The sequence below is a fragment of the Narcine bancroftii genome, chromosome 6, assembly GCF_036971445.1.
Source record: "Narcine bancroftii isolate sNarBan1 chromosome 6, sNarBan1.hap1, whole genome shotgun sequence".
Classification (NCBI taxonomy): Eukaryota; Metazoa; Chordata; class Chondrichthyes; order Torpediniformes; family Narcinidae; genus Narcine; species Narcine bancroftii.
Genome location: NC_091474.1, coordinates 34,751,972 through 34,772,606, shown reverse-complemented (window position 1 = coordinate 34,772,606; position 20,635 = coordinate 34,751,972). Strand labels below are relative to the sequence as shown.

Sequence of the window (20,635 nt, the reverse complement as noted above, 5' to 3'; positions counted from 1 at the left end):
TACTTACTGTTGAGGGGAATGGCCTCATGGGTGTTCTTCCCCTTCCCTCTCCTAACAATCACCCAGCTACCTGCTTCTTTGTCTTTTAGATGGTGAAAGTCTTCATGCATCTCCTGTCTATCACCCATCTGCCTTCTGAGCTCCAGTTCCCAATGCAAGGAGCTGTGGCTGGATGCTCCTTTTGCAGGTGTAGTCGTCAGGGACAATTCCGCTCTTGCAGATTTTCCACATGCTGCATTTGGAGCATTCCACTGCACCAGCTGCCATTTCCAGTACCCATTCTTTGTTACTATGCAATGATCTTACAATATTTATTGCTGTATAGTGCCCCATCCTTCATGCACATTTATCTTTTTCAGCTGTTGCTTTTTGGCAGCAGTCAGTGCATCACCACCATGGTTTACTTTAAAGGATCTGCTCCTTTGAAGTTGTTGATAAAGCTGCATCCTCGAGTGTAAACGTTGACCCTGTTTTAACTGGACAACATTCAGAGCTCAGAAATGCTGATATCATCACCAGGCACTCGGTGTTCACATTAATATACCAAAAGAAATTGCTCTCCAATCTTGTTGAACCATGGAATTCCCATGTTCTAGTGGGGGATACTTCTCTCCATCAAGTTTCCCCTGAGTGTCAAGAAATGGCTGCAGGAAATCTACCAAAAATAGTAACGCGTCAAACCCACATTTTCCAGTTTGCAGGTTTTCTCAGTGTTTCTATTTTTTGTGCTGCTCTCAATAAATCTCCTGAGTTAAACTCTGAGTCAGGGGCACACTACTGTATCTTTATTTCTTGTTTCTGAGTGACATAGCTGTGCTGCAAGACTGGACTGTTCAGTATACTTGATCATGGATTTTGCACTCTTTGTAGCCTGCATAATATGTGGGGTGTCAGATGCTAATTCTAGTAGATTAAGTGCTCATCAAAGGATGGAATTATTCATGCATCCTTGACATTTCAGACACAAACACCATCTAAGAGCTCTATTGGCATTCTTATCCATTGCCCAGACTAATTTATTTAAGCAGATTAAATCCGGAAGTATTCACAACAGTCTTAAAAACTCACACCTGATATTTTTGCTTTTACAGTTGTGACTGCTTAAATTCTGACCTTGGTTCTATAATTTGGGATGGTGGAGTGGCAAGTTCTTGTCCAATAATAGATTTTTTTTATCCTTAGCCATCATGACATTTGTCCTTCTCCCACTCATGTCTGTTAGTAATTCACCAAGTTAAATAATTGCCTTTTCCTCTTGTGTTGCACCAGGACATTATGCTTGGCAAATGTGTTGCTTGCTACCTTGAGAATCACTATTGTTAGCTTGAGAAGCTGTTCTCCAGAAAATATTAGAAGGGTCTATTATCCTTGCTACAGAGATGAACACCACCTTAATTTCCACTTTTCTGTGAGTGGCTGCATTTTGCCCCAGTTTGTGTTAGTGACTTTGTATATAATGGACTTGGCACTGCTGTAATGTGACCATGACTTTCTTCATCTGGCCACTGGAGGATAAATTAACCATCTTCTTGCTGTCACATTCCAGCAGAAGTTTGCAAGACTTAAATTGAACAAATCCACATAAATTTTTACAATTGGAGGGAAAATAGTTGTTGAAATGTTTCCAATAGCAGATATAATTTTTCCAGATTTGTTTCTATCCATCTAGATCTCTAAACGAGTATCTGATTTCTGACTGATGTGAATATGGGCAGCTCAGTTTGGCATAGTGATTAGTGCATTGTCTTTACAGTGCCAGCAATCTAGACTGGGGTTCGAATCCTGCACTGTCTATACGGTCTACCCGTGTCTGCATGGGTTTTCCTCGGGGGCTCCAGTTTCCCAGCCACTGTATGAAATGTACAGGGGATGTAAGTCAATTGGGTGTAAATTGAGCAGCACGGCCTTGTGGGCCAAAATGGCCTGATACCATTCTGTGTCTAAATTTAAATTAAAAAAAAAATGGGTTGACGCCACTTCCTGCAAACTTCAGGCTTGGTTTAACAAAGCCAGATGTAACTTTCAAAAGAATTTGCGCACAGAATGGCAGAAAAAAATTGCTTAAATTGTCCTAATGGTGCATTGATTTAAAAAGTATTGATCTGAATCTGAATGTATGATGCTGAATTTGCATTCAACCAGATCTGTACATTGTATTGTCTCAGCTCTCCTTAAGCTCGAATAGTCAATGTGGTATAAGGAAGATTGAGCTGGAACTAGAGTTGTACTCCATGGAAACACTCAGGCCCCTTGGCCCAACTCTTCCATGCTGACCTGGGCTAGACCCATTGTGTATGTGTTTGGCCCATAGACTTCTAAATCTTTCCCATCGAAGTACATGCCCAAATGTCTTTTAAACTGCACTTAGACTGATCCAGAAAAGTTCTTGTATACATTCCACATATTCATCTTTTTGTTTATAATGGGGAAAAATAATTATCTGAGCTGTAATTGGGTTAAACCCCATCTTGCTTCTCTGTCATCCCTCCACCTTTTAATTTCCTGATTTATGCCACATCCAATATGGCCATAGGTTAAGTCCACTTTCCTGTTTCCTGCTCTGATTTTTGGTTCAGCTTGCGCACCACCCAGTGGTCTCTCTTTCAGGTTCTCTTCGGCCAATATCTCTTTACCTTTCCAGTCCACTTCCAAGCACTTTATTCCTTGACCCTGCAGTAGATTTCCGTTGCATACTCCTCAGCTGGTGGCTTCACTGTTCCTGGTTCATGCAGAGAGTCCATAGGGCTTTCCCTCTGTGCGGCCTGTTTGTTTATGTTGCTGCCATCTTCCTTTCGATCCATGTGAGGATTAGTACTCAATAAATATGTTGGAATTAGAAAACTTTAGAAATGGGTGATTAGGCTGTTTCAATGCAATCAGCACAAAAGATGGAAAGTATAACTTGTTCATTTGACCAAAAAAAATAATAATTGATATTTTACAATAAAAAATGAACAAGACAAATATAGTGTGCTACAAGATCAGAAAAAAAATTATAATAGTGGTCATAAAAACAAGTTCCAAAGCACACTCAATACATTAAAATAGTACTTAACAAAAAAGAAACAAATTTCAAAACCCTTCTCCCCCCCCCCCCAAGCAAGGTAGAAGATTAACATTAATAAATCCAGGTGGCACAGTCTTGAAGAGGGACAACACACAATGCCAAGATTCCAGATTAACACTAAATCTTAAAATTATGGTGGTAGTCCAAGAACAAGCCACATATCATTTGAAATGTAATATTTGAGTTTTTAATCGCATAGCTAATTTTTGAATGTTCTGTTAATTAATTCATGGACAATACTTAAATATTTTTTCTTTTCTTTTAAAGACATTTTTCTGAAAAATTTTCCTGTCAGAGTGACTGAACTAAGGGTGAAATTGCTCACAGTGCAAGAACAAAATGGTGGATTAACAAATGAACAGATCTCTTCTTTACGGAGGTAAGCTTTTGGACAAGAGGATGCAAAAAGAAGGGAGGTGTTGTGAAGAATTATCTAAACATATCGGCCATGTACTTGGAAGATTTTATTTTATTGTAATAAAGAAACATGGGTTATTTTAAAACAACTGTACTTTATTAGCTATATTCATGTCCGTGTGGAGGCATCAATCTTGAATCGTCCTTAGCTGCAACAAACTAGTCTCTGACTCCCTCAAGTGGTCAGGATGATCACTAGTACTCTATCACTACATCCCCTTTCCTTGAGATGTTTAATCTAACAACATGACACTAATACAGTATTCATTTCAATTTAAGGTTAAGCACAAGTATCAGCAGCACAAAGTGTGCAGTTCCTTTCTTTTTAGACTTTCAGCCTGTCTGGTGCTTTGATAACGTGTGTGGATCTTCTTAACACAGGTGTGTGTCATCTCTGCTGGTCCACTACTGTCTAGCACTGGTGGTGTTTCCTCTGTTGCTGTGCAGCCTGGACCTTCTACATTTGTCTATTCCTGCAGTGTCTCTTGAGTTTTCAGCAGGATCTTTCGATTCCTCCTCAGTGTTTCACCATTCTCTGTTCTGACAGTGGAGGATCTTGGATTTATTTCCTCAAGAATAGTAGCCTTTTTGTCCCAAGTGTTGAAATCTGAGTCTCACTGTGTCATATTATGCCAGTGGCATTAAGCTGCTTGCTGACTTGTCATAGTTTGCTTTTATGTCTCCATTGCAGATGCTTTTGTTTCCATTTGACATCTTCGACATCTCTGTTGTTTGGGCCTGCAGAGTAGGGAAGTGTGGTGCATAGTCTCCACCCCATTAGAAGCTCAATGAGTGATGTGCTATGTTTAAATGGCAAACCTCTGCAACCCAATAAGGCTAGATATGGATCTGAGCCAGTGTTTAGTTCTTTCCTGAGCAACTATTTAACTATGCGAATGCCTTTCTCTGCTGTACTATTTGACTGTGAATCCAGAGGACTTGAAGCCACTTGTTGAAATCTTATTCTGCAAAGTTCTGGAATCCTCGACAGCTGTAGCATGGTTCATTGTAAAGATCGATTTCATGTATTTGATCACACAAGCAGCAGACGTATTAGGAAGCAGAACAATCTCTGGATAGTGTGATCATCAATAACCAGCAAGTAATTCTTTCCATCCATGTGGAACAGATCAGTCCCAACTTACTGCCATGTTTTGTAGCCATCCTGCCATTAGTGGATCCATTTTTAATTTGGACTTGAAATGTGACCAAACACAGGAAAGTATAGGATATATTGTCAGTCCCCCGAGAACAGTGGCAATGAAAGCTAAATTTGACATTTAAAAAATGGTCACAAGGAATCCCATGCACCATTAAGACACATTCATGCAATACAAACCGCACTTTAACTGTGTATTAGTCTCACTGTTGACTGACTGGATTTGACAACACAGGTGTTGGATAGGATGGCATGGCATATACCATAAGAGGGGTTGCTCTAATTTAAACTGAGCAGGTCAAACAGTGTACTTCATATAGTAAAGATAAATAACCAATGTCACCTCCATCTTCTGGTTCCACTTACATTGTACACCATCTTTACTTGGAAATGTTCTTTCATTATCATCACTGCATTCATGTCTGGATCTCCACATCCAACAATGCAAGTTTCATCACAAAATCTGCAGTGGTGCAAGGATGTGGCTCACAACCACCTTCTCCAGGACAGTAGAGGCTGGGCAGTAAATGCTGGCATAGTCAGCAATACACAGCTCTCCAGCATTCATGACATAATGAAGGTCAATAACCTCACAACAGTGTTCTTAATCAGTGAGATGAACTTCAAATGCCTTATCCTGCCATCTACTTTGTTAAGCCTCAAATACTGCCCAATACACTGTTATCCTATTATTCTTCGACCAGTTTTTCTCTCAAATAATAAATATGTTTGATATTGATTTGCTAGATGCACAAATTTGCTGACTCTACCATGGTAGTGAGTTGCATAAAAATGGCGATGAGTCAACATGCACAAGGGAGATTGAAAGCTTGTCTGAATGGGGTATGAATAACAACCTCTCACTCAAATGTCACCAGAATCAAGAAGCTGATTGTACAGCTCTGGTTTTCCCTTCCTAAAGTTCACAATCCAGTGATCATTGGGGGAATCAGAGATGGAGAAGGTGAGCAAATTTAAATTCCTGGGAGTCACTATCTTAGAACGTTTCCTAGATCCAACACACTAATGTCATCATGAAGAAAGCATGTCACACGTCTACTTCCTCAGGAGTTGGCGAAGGTTTGTATGACAACGAAAACCTTGGCAAATAGATGTGTAGTAGAAAGTGTGCTGAACTGGTGCATCATGGCCTGGTCTGGGGGCACCAATACCGCTGAGTGGAAACCCCTGCAAAAGGTAGTGGGCACAGCCCAGTATATCATAGGCAAAATTCTCCCCACGATTGAGAAATTCTACATGGAATGCTGCTGTCGGACAGCAGCAGCAATCATCACTGATTCATACCCCCCCAGTACGCTCTGATCTTGCTGCTGTCATCGGGAAAGAGGTCAAGACTTGCACTACGATGTTCAGGAACAGTTACTACCGCTCCACCATCAGTCTCCTAAACAACAAACTCGATCAAAAACTCATTTAAGGACTCTAACTTTGCACATTATTTATTACTGAAAAAAACTGGTAGCACTGTCGGAGATACTACAATGGCTGCACTGCCACTGGTGTGGATCTACGAAGAGTGAGGAAAGGAGACCCCTCAATCCTCTACAGGGTTCTATCACCCAGTCCAACTATTGATGGCTCTGTACAGGCTTTAAAAGGCCTGTTAAAAGGTACATCGATGGTTTGTTTGAAAATCCTGTGACTGCGGGGTCTGGGCTCAAGATGGCAGTGCCCATGTTTGGCAGCAGTCCCAAAGTGTTGGAGAATGTGGGGAAATAGAGGATTGTTCAGAGCACCACAAAATGGGGTGATCACCCCACCCCGACCCTCGTTATTAAAGAAGCAGAGGAGATGACCTACAGGATGTTGACCACGGTGGTAGACTAATGAGGGGCTTTGGGGCTGAAGAACACATAGGCCAGTAGCTGGGTGGCTGCCATCAATGGACTAGCACCATGCTGTTCACTGCTGGAGATTGGCCCGAAACTGGCTGAAGGGGAACTAGGTATCGGAACTGGGGTGTGAGAGGGTGCTGAGAGCTCTGAAGGCTTTTTGATCACTTTTGGAGTTTTGGATCTGGAGCTCACGTTGTCGATGGTTTGGTCCGCAGTCTGTGTGGCTGCGTGACCGCTGGAGGTGAATCCGCAGACATTCGGTGATTCAGGGAGTACTCTCTTCTGCGACTCTGACTGGAAGGGATGCCCGGCAACTTCTGCTGGTGGCAAATCTGTCTGCCTTATGGCAGATTAAAGCAAATTTTGTGTAATACTACACCTGTTTTATGACGTGACGATAAAGACATTTTTATTCTTATTTTCTGTATTTTATAATCTGTTTACATTTCTCTCTTCTGTAAAAGTATTTATCCATTCCTGATTCTTGTGTTTTTTGCACTACGGACGACTAGAAATTCTGCCTGGACAGCAGGAAAAGGATCTCAGGGCTGTATGTGATGTCATATACAGTATGTACTCAAAATAAATCTGAACTTTAAATTCTAGCACTATTATTAACTGCACCCAAGTGTCGAATTTTGCACATATTGACAGCTATTCACCTATAGCAGCAACATTATGTTGATTGCTCAACATTCTTGCAGAAGATGGCAGTGACCGGAGGGACAGGGCTTTCTTTGATGGGGTGACTGAAAATCTATTTCTGGAATAGATTAAAGCCTCTAAAGCTGCAATTGATCTATGTGCTGGGGATGATATAAGACCTTGCCTACTGTCCCCTTTGGCAGTTAGGAGCCAGGCAAAGAGAGCTGGCTTGGCTGCCCCTTGGCCACCATTGAGGAGGCATGCATTCTATTCTTGGGTTGCAGTTATGGGGATTGCAGCAGTGATGTAGCCCCCAAATCATCAAGTGTGATTGTTCCCACCTCCCTAATCTTCTTTATCTCATGTTATATACCCCTCCACCCACCATCTCTTTAGACACACAAAATCAAGTTGGTGTAAACTTCCACCGCTCACTTTTCTTCCACCCCACGGTGAAACCTTACTCTTAGAGTTCTTTTCCTACTAGATTAGACCAAGAATTACACACTGGCCTAGTATTAAAAGACCAGCCAGAAGAGATTGATGAAGGGAGTGACTGTTGCTCTTTTCCACAAGCATAATTCCCAGGTCAGAATCTGTCCTTGTGTATAATTGAGGGAGTAGTCTCAAAGTGGAATCTGCATACATTAGAGGCCACTAACTAGAGTCACAAAGCAATTGGACCTTCATGGAAACCCATCTGCTTTACAAAATGCCTTCAGTGAAGCAAATCTGGTTTCTTACCCTGATGTGACCCCAGAACAACAGCAAATAATTTGACACAAAAATCAGAAAATACTGGAAACACTCAGCAGGTCAGACAACTATTGAAAAATAAATAGTATTAACATTTCTTTCAGTACAGTTGGCCTAAAGACATCTCTGTTGTTATAATGAGACCCAACACAAGCTTGAGGCACCTCGTGCCTGGGCACATTGCTCCAGTAACAAATTCACCAAATACTTTTAACTTATTTTTTATCTGTCATAAGAGCTGGCTACTTTTGCTTTAAGGATTCTGGTTGTAATTATTTTTTTGTAATATTTTCAAAGTACGTTTTATCTATTATTCAGGATGGTGGTAAAAGTTTCATTATTGCCACATAAAAACTATATTTAGAATGTAACATGCATGAAATTCTTTAACTTTTTAATCTACCGTAAGGCAGACAGTAAGTTGCCACTTTGTCCAGCACCCCTCACAGAAACTTACAGCACCTGGTGATCCTAGGTGGTCTCCCCTCCAAGTACTAGCCAGTCCTGTCAGACGTGGTCACTCCTTGCAATGGGAGCATGCAGGCATGCTCCTTGGCAAAACCAATGATCCAATGAGCAAAAACTAATCTACTGAACAAGAATTTTGGTCACCTGGCTCATGCTAAAAAATGGTGCAACAGTCATCAACCTTACAGCCTTCCCTTCCACTCAAGAAGCTCTTTTCATTAAACCCTGAAATGAAGGAATCCTTATATATTTTTCAACTTGCATAGTTCTCGGCAATAACATCACATTCTAATTCTTGCTGTCTCTTTTCCTTTCCTTGAGACCTGAAAAGTATGATCGAAGCATAATGACTGTGAACCAGCATTATACATTGAAAGATTAATTAACAATCTCACTACTTTCACTGGCCTAGCTTCAGCCCACAAAGGAATTTAGTGTACCATTAAACCCATCTTTTTTCAGCTCTTTACCTAATTAATTTTTAATGTATGATATAAACTGAATATATTGAAAACCCATGAGATATGATTGATCTCCAACTTATGAAGCAAAATATAATTCATTTGTGAGTTTGCATATGAGAATGCCGATCAACCATGTTATCAGACATAAATCGTATCCCCTTGATCTAACTAATTTTTTTCCATTATATGTATCAAGGCCACAGCATTATGGAAAAACTAACATTGAAAAGAATAGTCTACTGTCTACATGCTTAATGCAATCAGTTGAAAGGAGCTCCCAAACAGTGGTAGTTAATTTCATAACAAGAAAATATGTTTGGAGCCAGAATTTCTCCAAAACATAAGTCGTGTGCAGCTCAGGACATTGAAGAAGCTATTAGTTCTCTACTGCATCAGGTCCTCCCGTGGTGGTCTCCTGTATGTCGAAGAGACTTGGTGTAGACCGGGAAATTGCTTTGTTGAGCACTTCTGCTCATTTCGCCACAATAGTGTGGATCTCCCAATGGCCACCCATTTCAATTCCCCATCCCATTCCCTTGCTGACATGGTTATTATGGTCTCATACACGGCCAGACTGAGAACACCTGCAAATTGGAGGATCGACACCTCATCAACCATTTAGCCACCCTCCAAATGGGTGGCATTAACTATGACTGGTCTGGTTCTGTTTAAACCACCTCCCAATCACATTTCCCACAACAGCCCCTCTCTCTGTTGGAGGCTAAGGTTGTCTATTGTTGATGGTAGTCGTGGGTGTTGGTGGTGTCTAGGGGTCTCGAGGCTGCACGCATTCTGTTTCTTCCAGTGTGCGTGCGCAATTCACTTTGGTTGTTGGTACATGGGTGGGGATTTCGTGAAGTTGGGGAGTGATTAGCCCCCATTGACTAGTATGACAGGATTAAAAACCGGGTGATATTTTCTGTTGACCATTTACCATGTTACCATGGATGTTGCCACAGTCATTATCACGTTTCGTCCATCAGCCATGTCACGTTACGAGTGCTTTCGTCTTCATTAATAAACAGTTTAAAATGCATCTGGACTTCGCTATGAATTTGTTTCAATGTGTCACAGTTAAGAGCCTACTTAGCCTCCGTGGGCCTTTTCATGGATAGTAGTTGCTACATTTTAGTCAACAGAAAATAGCCGCAACTACAACAGAACTACATGGGCACCTTGAATCTCAGAGTTTCTGACTGAGTGGACATTTCTGGAACATTTGGACTGCTCCCCCTCTTTAGAGTGGCCATGGTGGAAATGCCGAGCGCAGGCTTCTGAGCATCGGCCATAGAGGGGTCCAGGGCATCTAATCCTAGAGCAGAATGTCCTACATATTCACTGGTTGAGTCATTTGCTGAGAATCACAGCATATTATTGGGTGCTGCCACAGAGGAAACTTGCTCGTTAACAGCAGCGCGTCACAGTCATCAGAAGGGGTAGGCTTGTGTTTCTGGATTCCTTCTGTGTACTTGTTGCAATTTTGAGCACAGTTTGGAGGTGCTGTCACTTGTCCATTGGGGACTGTTGGTTTTGGGCTTGTGTTGTGCGTGCTTGGTGCTCGGGCTAGGTGGATGGTTGAAGAGAGACATGTAAAAGGCTGCTGAGGTGCGATGTATCGCAGTCTTGCAGGTCATAGATCTCAGACCAGAACTGAAGTGGCAGAACCTTGATATAAGTGGTGTCAAAAGCATTCTCATTGTGAGGCTGAAACAGGCAATAGAAGAAGAGGTGGCTTTGGTTGATGGAAATGAAAACCTTATAAAAACAACTGAGGAAGATGTCGACTGAATTTAAAGTCAGCAACTTGGAAGTGGCTGAAGGTGTGTCACAAAATGGTGTTGAAGAGGGTGAAAATGCCAAGTATGTGCAATTCAAACTGAAGAAAGAGTTGAATATTAAGGCAACATCTGATATGCAGAACAAAATATAACCAGGTGACAGTGTGCCAAATGTTGGAAGCAGGAGAAGCAAATGAAATTCTTTCTTCTGGATCAAGCTCCAGACTTTCCAGTCCAGCATCTGTACATATAAAGGCTGAAGTGGCTGCTCTTGTTGTACGACAAAAATTGCTTATGGATAAATAAGTCTTGGAAGAGCAGGACGAGCTGGAAAAAAGAGCAGCTGGAGCTTGAAGTGAACATTGCTGCCGCTATGGCCAAAGTGAAGGTAGTAGGAGCCTCTCAAAGGGATCCGGTGTTCAAAGTAACTTATCTGAGGTGTCGATGGTATGGAGTCCTATTCTGAGAAAGGACAACAGGAAAATAAAACATTTAATGTTAAGGCAGATCCTTTTGTACAACAGTTACGAGACCTGAATACAGATGGACAAATTCTCTAAAGCATAGTGTTACCAATCTACAAACACCAATAATAACAACTGCAGACAGAGCTGTAGCTCAAATCCAATCGCTTACAACAGCTCCCTTGACGCTCCAGTCAAGCATCAGAAATCCAGATGGACGTGCACATGTGACCTCTCCAGCTACATTCCTTGCTACAAACAACGGTGAACAAAGCCACATACTCTCAGTCGTAGAAAGGCAAAATGAAATCTCTGCATTACTAATCCAGCTGCAGTGTTTCTCTTCCATGCCCAAGCAGTAGATTAAAATTTTTGATGGTGACCCACTTCAGTACCAAGTGTTCATTAAATCCTTTGGACACAGTATTGAAAGCAAGAACAAAAACCCCAGAGGATGTCTCTATTATCTGGAACTGTACACAAGAGGACAGCCAAGGGAGCTTGTAAGGAGTTGCTGACATATGGCCTTGGACAGAGGATTCACGATGGCTAAGTCTTTACTACAGGAGCATTTTGGCAACAAGTATACAATTATTGCAGCTTCTCTGGAGAACTCTTTCCTGGTCGTCAATAAAACTGGATGACACAAAGGCTCTACAGGCATGCGCCCTCTTTCTAAGAGGATGTTGTAATGTCTTGGAATATATCAACTATGTGCATGAGCTTGACATGCCTGCTAATATGTTTGTCATCATTAAGCAATGGCCCTACCAGGTGAGGGATACATGGAGAACTGTGGCCTTAGAGTTCCAGGCAAAGCACAAAGAGCGACCTTTAAGGATATGGTGGATTTCTTGAATGGCAAGAGCAGATTACAACAGATCCAGTATTTGGAGATCTAAAAGACACACCAACAGTGGGCAAGGGTCTAAGGAGGTCCAAGTCTCATCCAAGAATAAAAGGAGGTACCTCTGCCACCACTGTGACGGCTGCAGATAAGGGAAATGATGGAAGAACTAAGGAAAAGGAGAGTTTGCCTGCTGGGAAAAGCTGTTTGTTCTGTGTCGGTGGACGTGCTTTGGAGATGTGACCACAGTTGAAAAGAGGGCACATAGGGTGAAAATGGCTTTCCTATAAGAAAATGGAGTGCGTTTTGGCTAGGACACATCAGCAAAAACTTCAGGAAGCGACTCTGCTGCAACATATCCAGTTCAAAGCATCTCAATGCTTTGAGATGCATCTTCACCAGAGAAAGAAGGAAATAGAAAAGGAGCAAGCAGAAAGAAAGGAAGCAGCTGAAAGCAGTGCTGTAGCCTCTGTTCAGACAAGTGGTCTTACTGGGGCCGGTGAAGACAACTGCAAACTCTCAATAGTGCCTGTACAAGTCAAGGCCAGGAAGGGGAATGCAACAGTGCATACTTGTGCCAGGTAGCACTGCATCGTTTTTCACAGTGGGGCTAATGAATAAGCTTAATCTTCAGGAAAGAAGGTCAAGGATTCGATTGAGAACTAAGGGTCAAAGGAAGGTCATTGAAACCAGCATTGTTTCAGGCTTAGTGGTCACTGGACTGGACAGCAGCGATTCTTGTGATCTCCTGGGCATGTACATTCAGAAGACCATTTCTATGCACAAAGGAAACATCCCACATCAAAACTATATCAATCAGTGGCCTCATCTGAGAAATGCTCATCTACCTGAAATTGACTCTGGGATAGAGTTGCTGATTGGCTCAGATGTACCAAAGGCTCTGGAACCACTAGATGTAATACAGAGTATGGGAGACGGACCTTACGCTGTCAAAACCATGCTGGGTTCGATGATTAATGGACCGTTAGTAGAAAAAAATGATAATGCTCAGGAGCCTTCAGTGACAAGTGTTAACAGGATATCAGTTGTGAAACTTGATGAGCTGTGGGAACAGTAGTTCCGGACTGACTTTTCCAAGTGTCTCAGTGATGACCAAGAACCTTCAAGAGAAGAGGTTTGGTCTCAAAATTTGCCAAGCTAGGCAATGGCCATCATTGCATTAGATTTCCTTTAAAGGGAAGAGAAATATGCATGCCTGACAATAGAAATGTTGCTCAACAACATCCACTGAAATTAAAGAGAAGATTCTAGAGGGATTTCTCCTTTCATTCAGACTACACCAACTTCATACCTGACCTGATATCCAAAGGTTGTGCAGAGAAAGTACTAGATGGTGTCTTGGAACGTAGTGATGGCAGAAAATGGTATCTACCACACCATGGGATTTTGTATCCACAATAGAAAAAACTTTGGTGTTTGACTGTGGACCAATGTTTCAGAGAGTTTCACTAAATTCTCGGCACTTACAGGGGCCAGACCTGACCAGTATATTGGTGGGAGTCTTAGCTAAATTCCATAAAGAACCTGTTGCCATCACTGCACACACTGGAGCAATGTTCCACCCGGTGAAAGTACCTAATGAAGACCGTGACTTGTTATGGTTCCTCTGGTGGCCTGATGGAGATTACACTTGGAGCATGGTGGAATACTGAATGACAGTGCATCTATTTGGAGCAACTTCATCTCCAAGTTGTGTGAACTTTACCCTTAGGAAGTGTGCTGAGGACAATATGAAACAGTTTCGCTCTCAAGCTGTAAGCACCATCATGAGGAACTTCTTTGTGGATGACTGCCTCACTTCAACAGCTTCAGAAGAAGATGCAATTGCTCTTTCTCATGAGCTACAAGTGACTTGTTTCAAGGGAGGCTTTCTACTTACCAGGTGGATAAGTAACAGTCATCATATTTTGGCTGCCATACCCGAAAAAGAGAGAGAATCGTTACAACCTTCCTGTGGAGAGGGTGTTCAGTCTGATGTTTTTAAGTTCAAAATTCAATATATAATCCCCTAGGAATATTTGCACAAGTAGTCCTGACTGCCAAGAAGATCCTGCAAGGTTTATGTAGGAAAACTATTGATTGGGATGATGCGAAACCAGTCTCCATTGTACAGGAATGAATGTGTTTGATTCAGGATCTTCATAAGCTGGAAAACTTTAAGGTTGATAGATGCTTCAAACCCACAAACTTTGACTTAGAACATTGGAAAGAATTGCCATTAACATTGATAGGGGGGAGGGTAAATCGGATTAAAATGAATGTTTTCCCAAGTATACAATACCTATTTCAATTGTTACTAATTCCCTTAACAGAGAAATTCTTCAATGAACTAAAGAGAATAATAAGGAAATATTTATGGAAAGGGGGGAAACCGAGGATAGCGTTAGATAAATTAACAGAATGGTACAAACAAGGCGGTTTGCAGTTACCAAACTTTAAAAATTATTATAGAGCAGCACAATTAAGGTATTTATCAGATTTTTATCAGACAAGGGTAAAATCAGATTAGACTAAGATAGAGTTAGATAAGTGGGATGAAAAACTGGTGCAATATAAAAGTTCACCAGTACTGCACCATCTACCCAACATATGGAAGAAGATTCACGTAGAAAGGAAAAAAAACAAATGACCAACTACCAAAATTATTATTGATGCAAAGTCAACTAATCCCTTTCACAATAGATAACCTTTCCTTTAGAGAATGGGAGAGAAAAGGAATTAAAAGAACAGAAAATTGTTTTTTGGGAAATAATTTATTAACATTTGAACAAATGAAGTACAAATATGGAATAACTCATGGTACAATGTTTGCAGACGACCAACTACTTAAAGGACAAATTGGGAAGCAGACTGAGATTGCCAGAAGGAAGCAGCTTTGAATATGTGATTACAGAAACAACGATAATAAAAAGATTTATAACGAACATGTACATCAAGCTGCAAGAGAAGGAAAATGATGAAATAAGCTATAAACCCAAACAAAAGTGGGAAAAAGATTTAAACTTAAAGATAAAAAATGAAATATGGAAAAGTTATGCTCTGGAACTATGAAGAATATAATAAACACGAGGTTACGCATGAATCAATATAATTGGTTACACAGGTTATATATCATGCCCCAAAAGTTAAAAAAAAAAAAATGGGATCCAACATTATCAGATGTTTTCGCTGTAAGAAGGAAATGGGAACAACAGTACATGTAATTTGGGCATGTGAAAAAGTTTTGGGAAGATCTAAATCAGGTATTAAATAAAATCACAAAAAGCAACATACCAAAAAATCCAGAGATCTTTCTTCTAAGTAATATAAGAAGTAAAGAATAAGGCCTCAAACTGGATGAAGCGCAAAAAAGATTTACTATGATAGCCTTAGCTGTACCAAAAAAAATGTATAATGTCAACTTGGAAATCAGAAGAGAGCCTGAGAGTACAGCAATGGTACATGGAAATGAATAAATGTATTCCATTGGAAAAAATAACATATAATTTAAAAAATAAAGTCACATTATTTGAACAAATTTTGGAACCATACATGGAACACAACAGAGAGGGCTTGTCTCAGACCTCCACCCCCTAAAATGAGAAGAAGACAAAATGACCTGATCCAGTGTGTAAAAGTAGATGACACATTTTTCTTGTTTATTTTCATTGTTTGATGACATTGTTTAATGGTTTTATTGTATTGTATTTGTTGAATGTTAAATGGGTTTGGAGGGGGGTGGGAAGGGGGGAGGGAAGGTGGGGGGGGGGGGGGAGAGAAAATGCCACTGTTTATATTTAAGATGGAAATGTTTGTATGTATTTTGATTGATATGGTTCACAGTGTGAAAAATTTAAAAAAAAATTTAAAATCCCCACTAACTTTGGAACAGTGACATCTGCTCAACGGCATAATTTTGCTGATGTGTGTGAGGACTGTTACGGTACTGTTAGTTACCTGTTACTGCACAATAACCATGGTTGGGCACATTGTGTTTGTGATGGGAAAAGCAAGCCAGCCACTATCCCCTGAATGGAGTTGATTGCTGCCTCCATGATGAGTAGAAAGGCCACAGTGTGGAGAAAGAACTGCAGATGGAACTAGCATATTTCTGATGGATTGGAAGAAATCTCAGAAAAGGTGTCTGAATTTAGGAGGATTACTGGAAATGCTGCTCAGATAAAATCAGAAGTGGATCTAGTAACCTGCTTAATCCATTACTTCTCATCCTGGACTTGATTGAAAAGGGCAGTAGCAGGGATGCTCAGACTTGAAGGACTGCTTCTGTATCATAGCAGAAAGAGGACACCAGCAAGCAGTATTTTTGCTCAGCTTTATCCAGATTAGAGAGATCTGCCACAAAGAGAGACAGGAAATTTTGAAACTCCGGAAAAAGAGTTGAAGAACTGACAAATGCTGAAATAGAGATAATCTGATTTTTGTCACAAGGGGAGATTTGCAGATTAAATCTCCAGTCTGAGAAAAGGAATGAATGTTAAGAGGATTAGCCACATTTGTAAATTCAACCCCATTCTGGAAAAATTATGAATTAAGAGTTAATGGGCGACTCAGCAGAGCATCAATACCAGAGGTGTTTGAAATATCCATGATACTGTCCAAAGACTTTCATTTGACATGTTCATGAAGAGGTGGGTCATGGTTGTTGCAATCCAGATGATATCCAGACTACACCAAAAAATATTGGTTTCCTGGTCCCACTGTGTCAATTAGAAAAATTGTGTTGAAATGTGTGGTTTTGTCAGTATATAAATTCTACTCCTGGATAACAGCAGATGGCAGATTTGACCCTGCACAGAGTCTCTCTTGATGAACCTCCCTTCACATATGTTGGAGTTGATTATTTTGGACCCTTTAAGTGAAGCATGGAAGGAGTATGTGAAGCGTGATGGTGTTAGTTTCACATGGTTAGCTGTAAGAGCAATTCACATCAAAATGGCATCATCATTTGACACAGACTCTTTCATCAAGGCCTGTTGTTGTTTTACGGCCAGATGTGCTCAAGTGAAAGAACTGCGATCTGACAATGACACCTATTTTGTGGGAGCTCAGTGCAAGTTGAAGGTAAGGTCAAGGTCAAATCCAGAAAGGATTAGATCAGTTGGATCTTCCATTCCCCTGCTGGTTCACACCAAGGAGGTGTATGGAACATATTAATTAGATCAGTGCAAAAGGTTCTCAATTCCGACCTAAATGTGCAAAGTCTTGATGAGGAGGATCTCCACACAGTTTTATGTGAAGCTGAGGCTATTCTCAACAGTCGTCCAATGATCAAGACTTCTACAGATCCAAATGACCTTGTAGCACTTGCCCTGAACCACCTCCTGCTCCTTAAAACTATGCCATCGATACCAACAGAGCAGTTACAGAAGGAAGACGTATATTCTCGTCGTAAGTGGAGGCAAGTTCATTATATGTCAGACTTGTTCGGGATTAAGGAACATCTTCCCAAACTACGGGAATGCCAGAAATAGTCTAATATCAGATACAACTTCACAACAGGAGATATTGTGACAATTGTGGATGATTCAGCACCTCAAAACTTCCGGCTAACCGGAAAAATTGTTGAGACGATTCTGGACAAAAAGGAACTTGTATGTCAAATTTGGATCAAGACCAAAACCGGCTTTCTGAACAAAGTCTTTCATCAACAAAATCTGCCTTTTACAGGAGACTGAAGAACTTTGCCAAGCCCAAAACTGTCTTTGTTTTGTTTTTTGGATCTACACAGACTACAGGCTTTACTGGTCCAGAATGGTGGTCAAAATCACTCTTTTTCAAGGCTGTGTTAGTAACCTCTGGCCTTATGAAGAATGGAGAAAGAAAATCTACATAATATTGGAATTTACTGTATTTGATTTATAATTGTGTAATTATTATTTAAGACATAATAATTAGGGGCTGGTACTGTAGGAGCAAAAGGTGTATTGTTCATTGTTGTTGGCTTGGCTGTGGGTGCCAGAGGTGTCCTGGGGTCTGGAGGCTGCATGCATTCTGTTCCTTCTAGTGCGCACGCGCTGTTCACTTCAGTTGCTGGGACTTGGGCGGGTACTTCATGTGATTGGGATTGGGGAGTTGTTAGCTCACATTGACTGGTATGGTGGGATAGAGGTGGGGAGGATAAATAGGGCCCAATATTTTGACCGTTACCTTCTTTGGCTTGGCTTCACGGACGAAGATTTATGGAGGGGTAATGTCCACGCCAGCTGCAGGCTCGTTTGTGGCTGACAAGTCCGATGCGGGACAGGCAGACACGGTTGCAGCGGTTGCAGGGGAAAATTGGTTGGTTGGGGTTGGGTGTTGGGTTTTTCCTCCTTTGTCTTTTGTCAGTGAGGTGGGCTCTGAGGTCTTCTTACCATGGACATTACATACAACAACCATGTCGCGTTAAGAATCATTTTGTGTTCATTAATAAACAGTTTAAAATGCATCTGGACTTCGTTATGAATTTGTTGGAATGCATCACAGTTAAGAGCCTTTTTAGCCTCTGAGCAGCCTTTTCATGGATTGTAGTCCCTACTCCCTCTCTCCTTCCCTTTCCCTCTGTCTCCTTTTACAGTGCCAATACAATTCTTACCCGTTCCTCTTATCCTATCCAATGAACACCTTTTGACGGTTGGTCTGGATGCCTCCCCCTGCCATTCTTCAGTCTTTGTTCAGATGCCTTCCTGTTTTTTTTTTTTGTTTATACCTTGAAGGAGGGCTCAGGGCCAAAACATCACTAATATATCTTTACCTCCTCTGCTCTGCTGTGAGACTGGCTGGGCTCCTCAAGCATTTCTGTTTTTACTGCCATCACAGTGTTCGCATACTTTTGTGCTTCACTTCAAGTTGTTGGACATGTCAGAATTAGCAGTTGAAAATCATAGCTTCAAAGCTACAAATCCCCCAACACCAGAATGGGGTTCAGCAACACAAGCAGGATTCATGCCCAGACCAGAAGATGTATAGTTTGCCCATGGGCCTTCTGAATAGAAGCTAGAATAACTTAACATCAGCTCTGAGTACCAGATCTAATTGGGTAGATGGCATTCCCCACCAGCTTATTTTGCAAAAAGCAATAATATATATGCCCTCAGTGGAATTGGCAGTGAAGATGCAGCATCTGATTGTCCAGGGAATTGACAGCAATTGTACACATAACTATTGCCAGTTTTGTTTTGTTTAAGTGGCACTTTTATGCATGCTGTGATTTAGGGATGTGGTGGGTGATGTGGCATTCCCAGCAATTATGCTGGAGAATTTGCACAAACAACCTCCATCAATGAAAGAGCAACTGTCGGAAATATGGTGTTAGTATATTTGTTTTTCTCTGATGGTTTAGATTTACTCAATGAATTTTTAAAAAGGATTTTAAGCGACACTATATATTTTTTGGAAAACCTGTTTTAGCTTGCCTTTCTTAAAAAAACAAACCAGTTTGAATATTTTTTTAGAAACCAATAACTTTTACTTGTGTTGGGATGTTTCTAAAGCAGTGGCAGTAAGTTGGTAGCCACGACTGCCAGATAAAATGGGGTGCATGCATTAGCTTTTCTTCCTCTCTGTAAAATAGATTTAGGCTTTGTTTAGCCACCATGCCCTGATTCCTGCCCCTACCACATCACCTCCCAGGCATAAAACCTTATCATTAATGATGGGATAGCCATGGAATTGGAGGTTGATACCACTCAAACTTGAAGACAACAAAACCCAGGTCAGAGCTATTCATGGCTGACTGTAAAATGTAGCCAGATGGAGGAGATTTTTAAAACACATACTTCCAGGCAAAGGTATTGGTTTCTCTCAATCTCTCCAACTGTATCATTGAGCATAACTCTGTCTAACAATGTACAAAGTAAAAGTAGGTGCAGGATAATATAAGCTGCCTCTGGTAGCACACAAAATGTACATAAATTTTTTCACAGCGTTGCCTTGGTTCTAACCAAGGTAACGAATAGCAGACTACACTCCTGCAATTTTGTGGTCCTTTCTTACATGTTTCAACAACACTGGAAAAAATCTATTCTTCTTGCCATCTATCTATCCCTTGATCATCTCATAGATGGAGATAATGCAAGTGTTGGACTTAGCACAAGCAAGAAAGAATAATAAAACACCAGCATACTTGCAGATGAATTATACATTGCAGAATATTGATTATGAACTTCAGGAAGGAGAAAGCAGGAGAATGCAAACTAATCCTCATCGGGGGTCAGCAGTGAAAAGGGTAAAGAACTTCAAATTTCTGGGTGTCAACGTCTCTGAAGATCTATCCTGGGGTCTTCATGTGGATGCAATCACAAAGAAGGCTCAGCAGCAGCTATACTGTGTGAGATGTTTGAGGAGATTCAGCATGTCACCAAAGAACCTTGTAAGTTTCTACAGGTGTACCATACAGAGCAATCTGTCTGGTTGCATCACTGTCTGGTATGGATGTAGAGGACAGGAAGAAGCTACAGAGCTGTGAACTCACCCAGCACCATCATGGGCATTAAATCTTCACTCCATTAAGGAGATCTACAAGAGGCAGTGTCTTAAGAAAGTAGCCTCTATCTCCAAGGACCCTCACCCCACAGGCCATGCTCTCTTCTCACTGCTACCATCAAGAAGGAGGTACAGGCACTTGAAGATGAACACCCAATGGTACAAGACAGCTTCTCCTCTGCCATTCGATTTCTGAATGGACAATGAACCACAGACACTACCTCACTTTT

The 20,635-nt window shown here is 41.1% G+C and overlaps 1 protein-coding gene across 2 annotated transcripts in view; it reads left to right on the top strand.

Moving 5' to 3' along the window:
• The window catches only part of LOC138735934 (uncharacterized), a 129,085-nt gene that overhangs the window by 58,661 nt on the left and 49,789 nt on the right, over nucleotides 1-20,635 (top strand). For both annotated transcript variants that reach the window (XR_011340020.1, XM_069884609.1), the window contains exon 9: nucleotides 3,335-3,446. Coding sequence is in view for 1 of the 2 variants with exons in the window: in XM_069884609.1 (XP_069740710.1) it covers nucleotides 3,335-3,446 (112 nt within the window). In the remaining variant the exon portion in view is untranslated. The remainder of the gene's footprint in view (nucleotides 1-3,334; nucleotides 3,447-20,635) is intronic.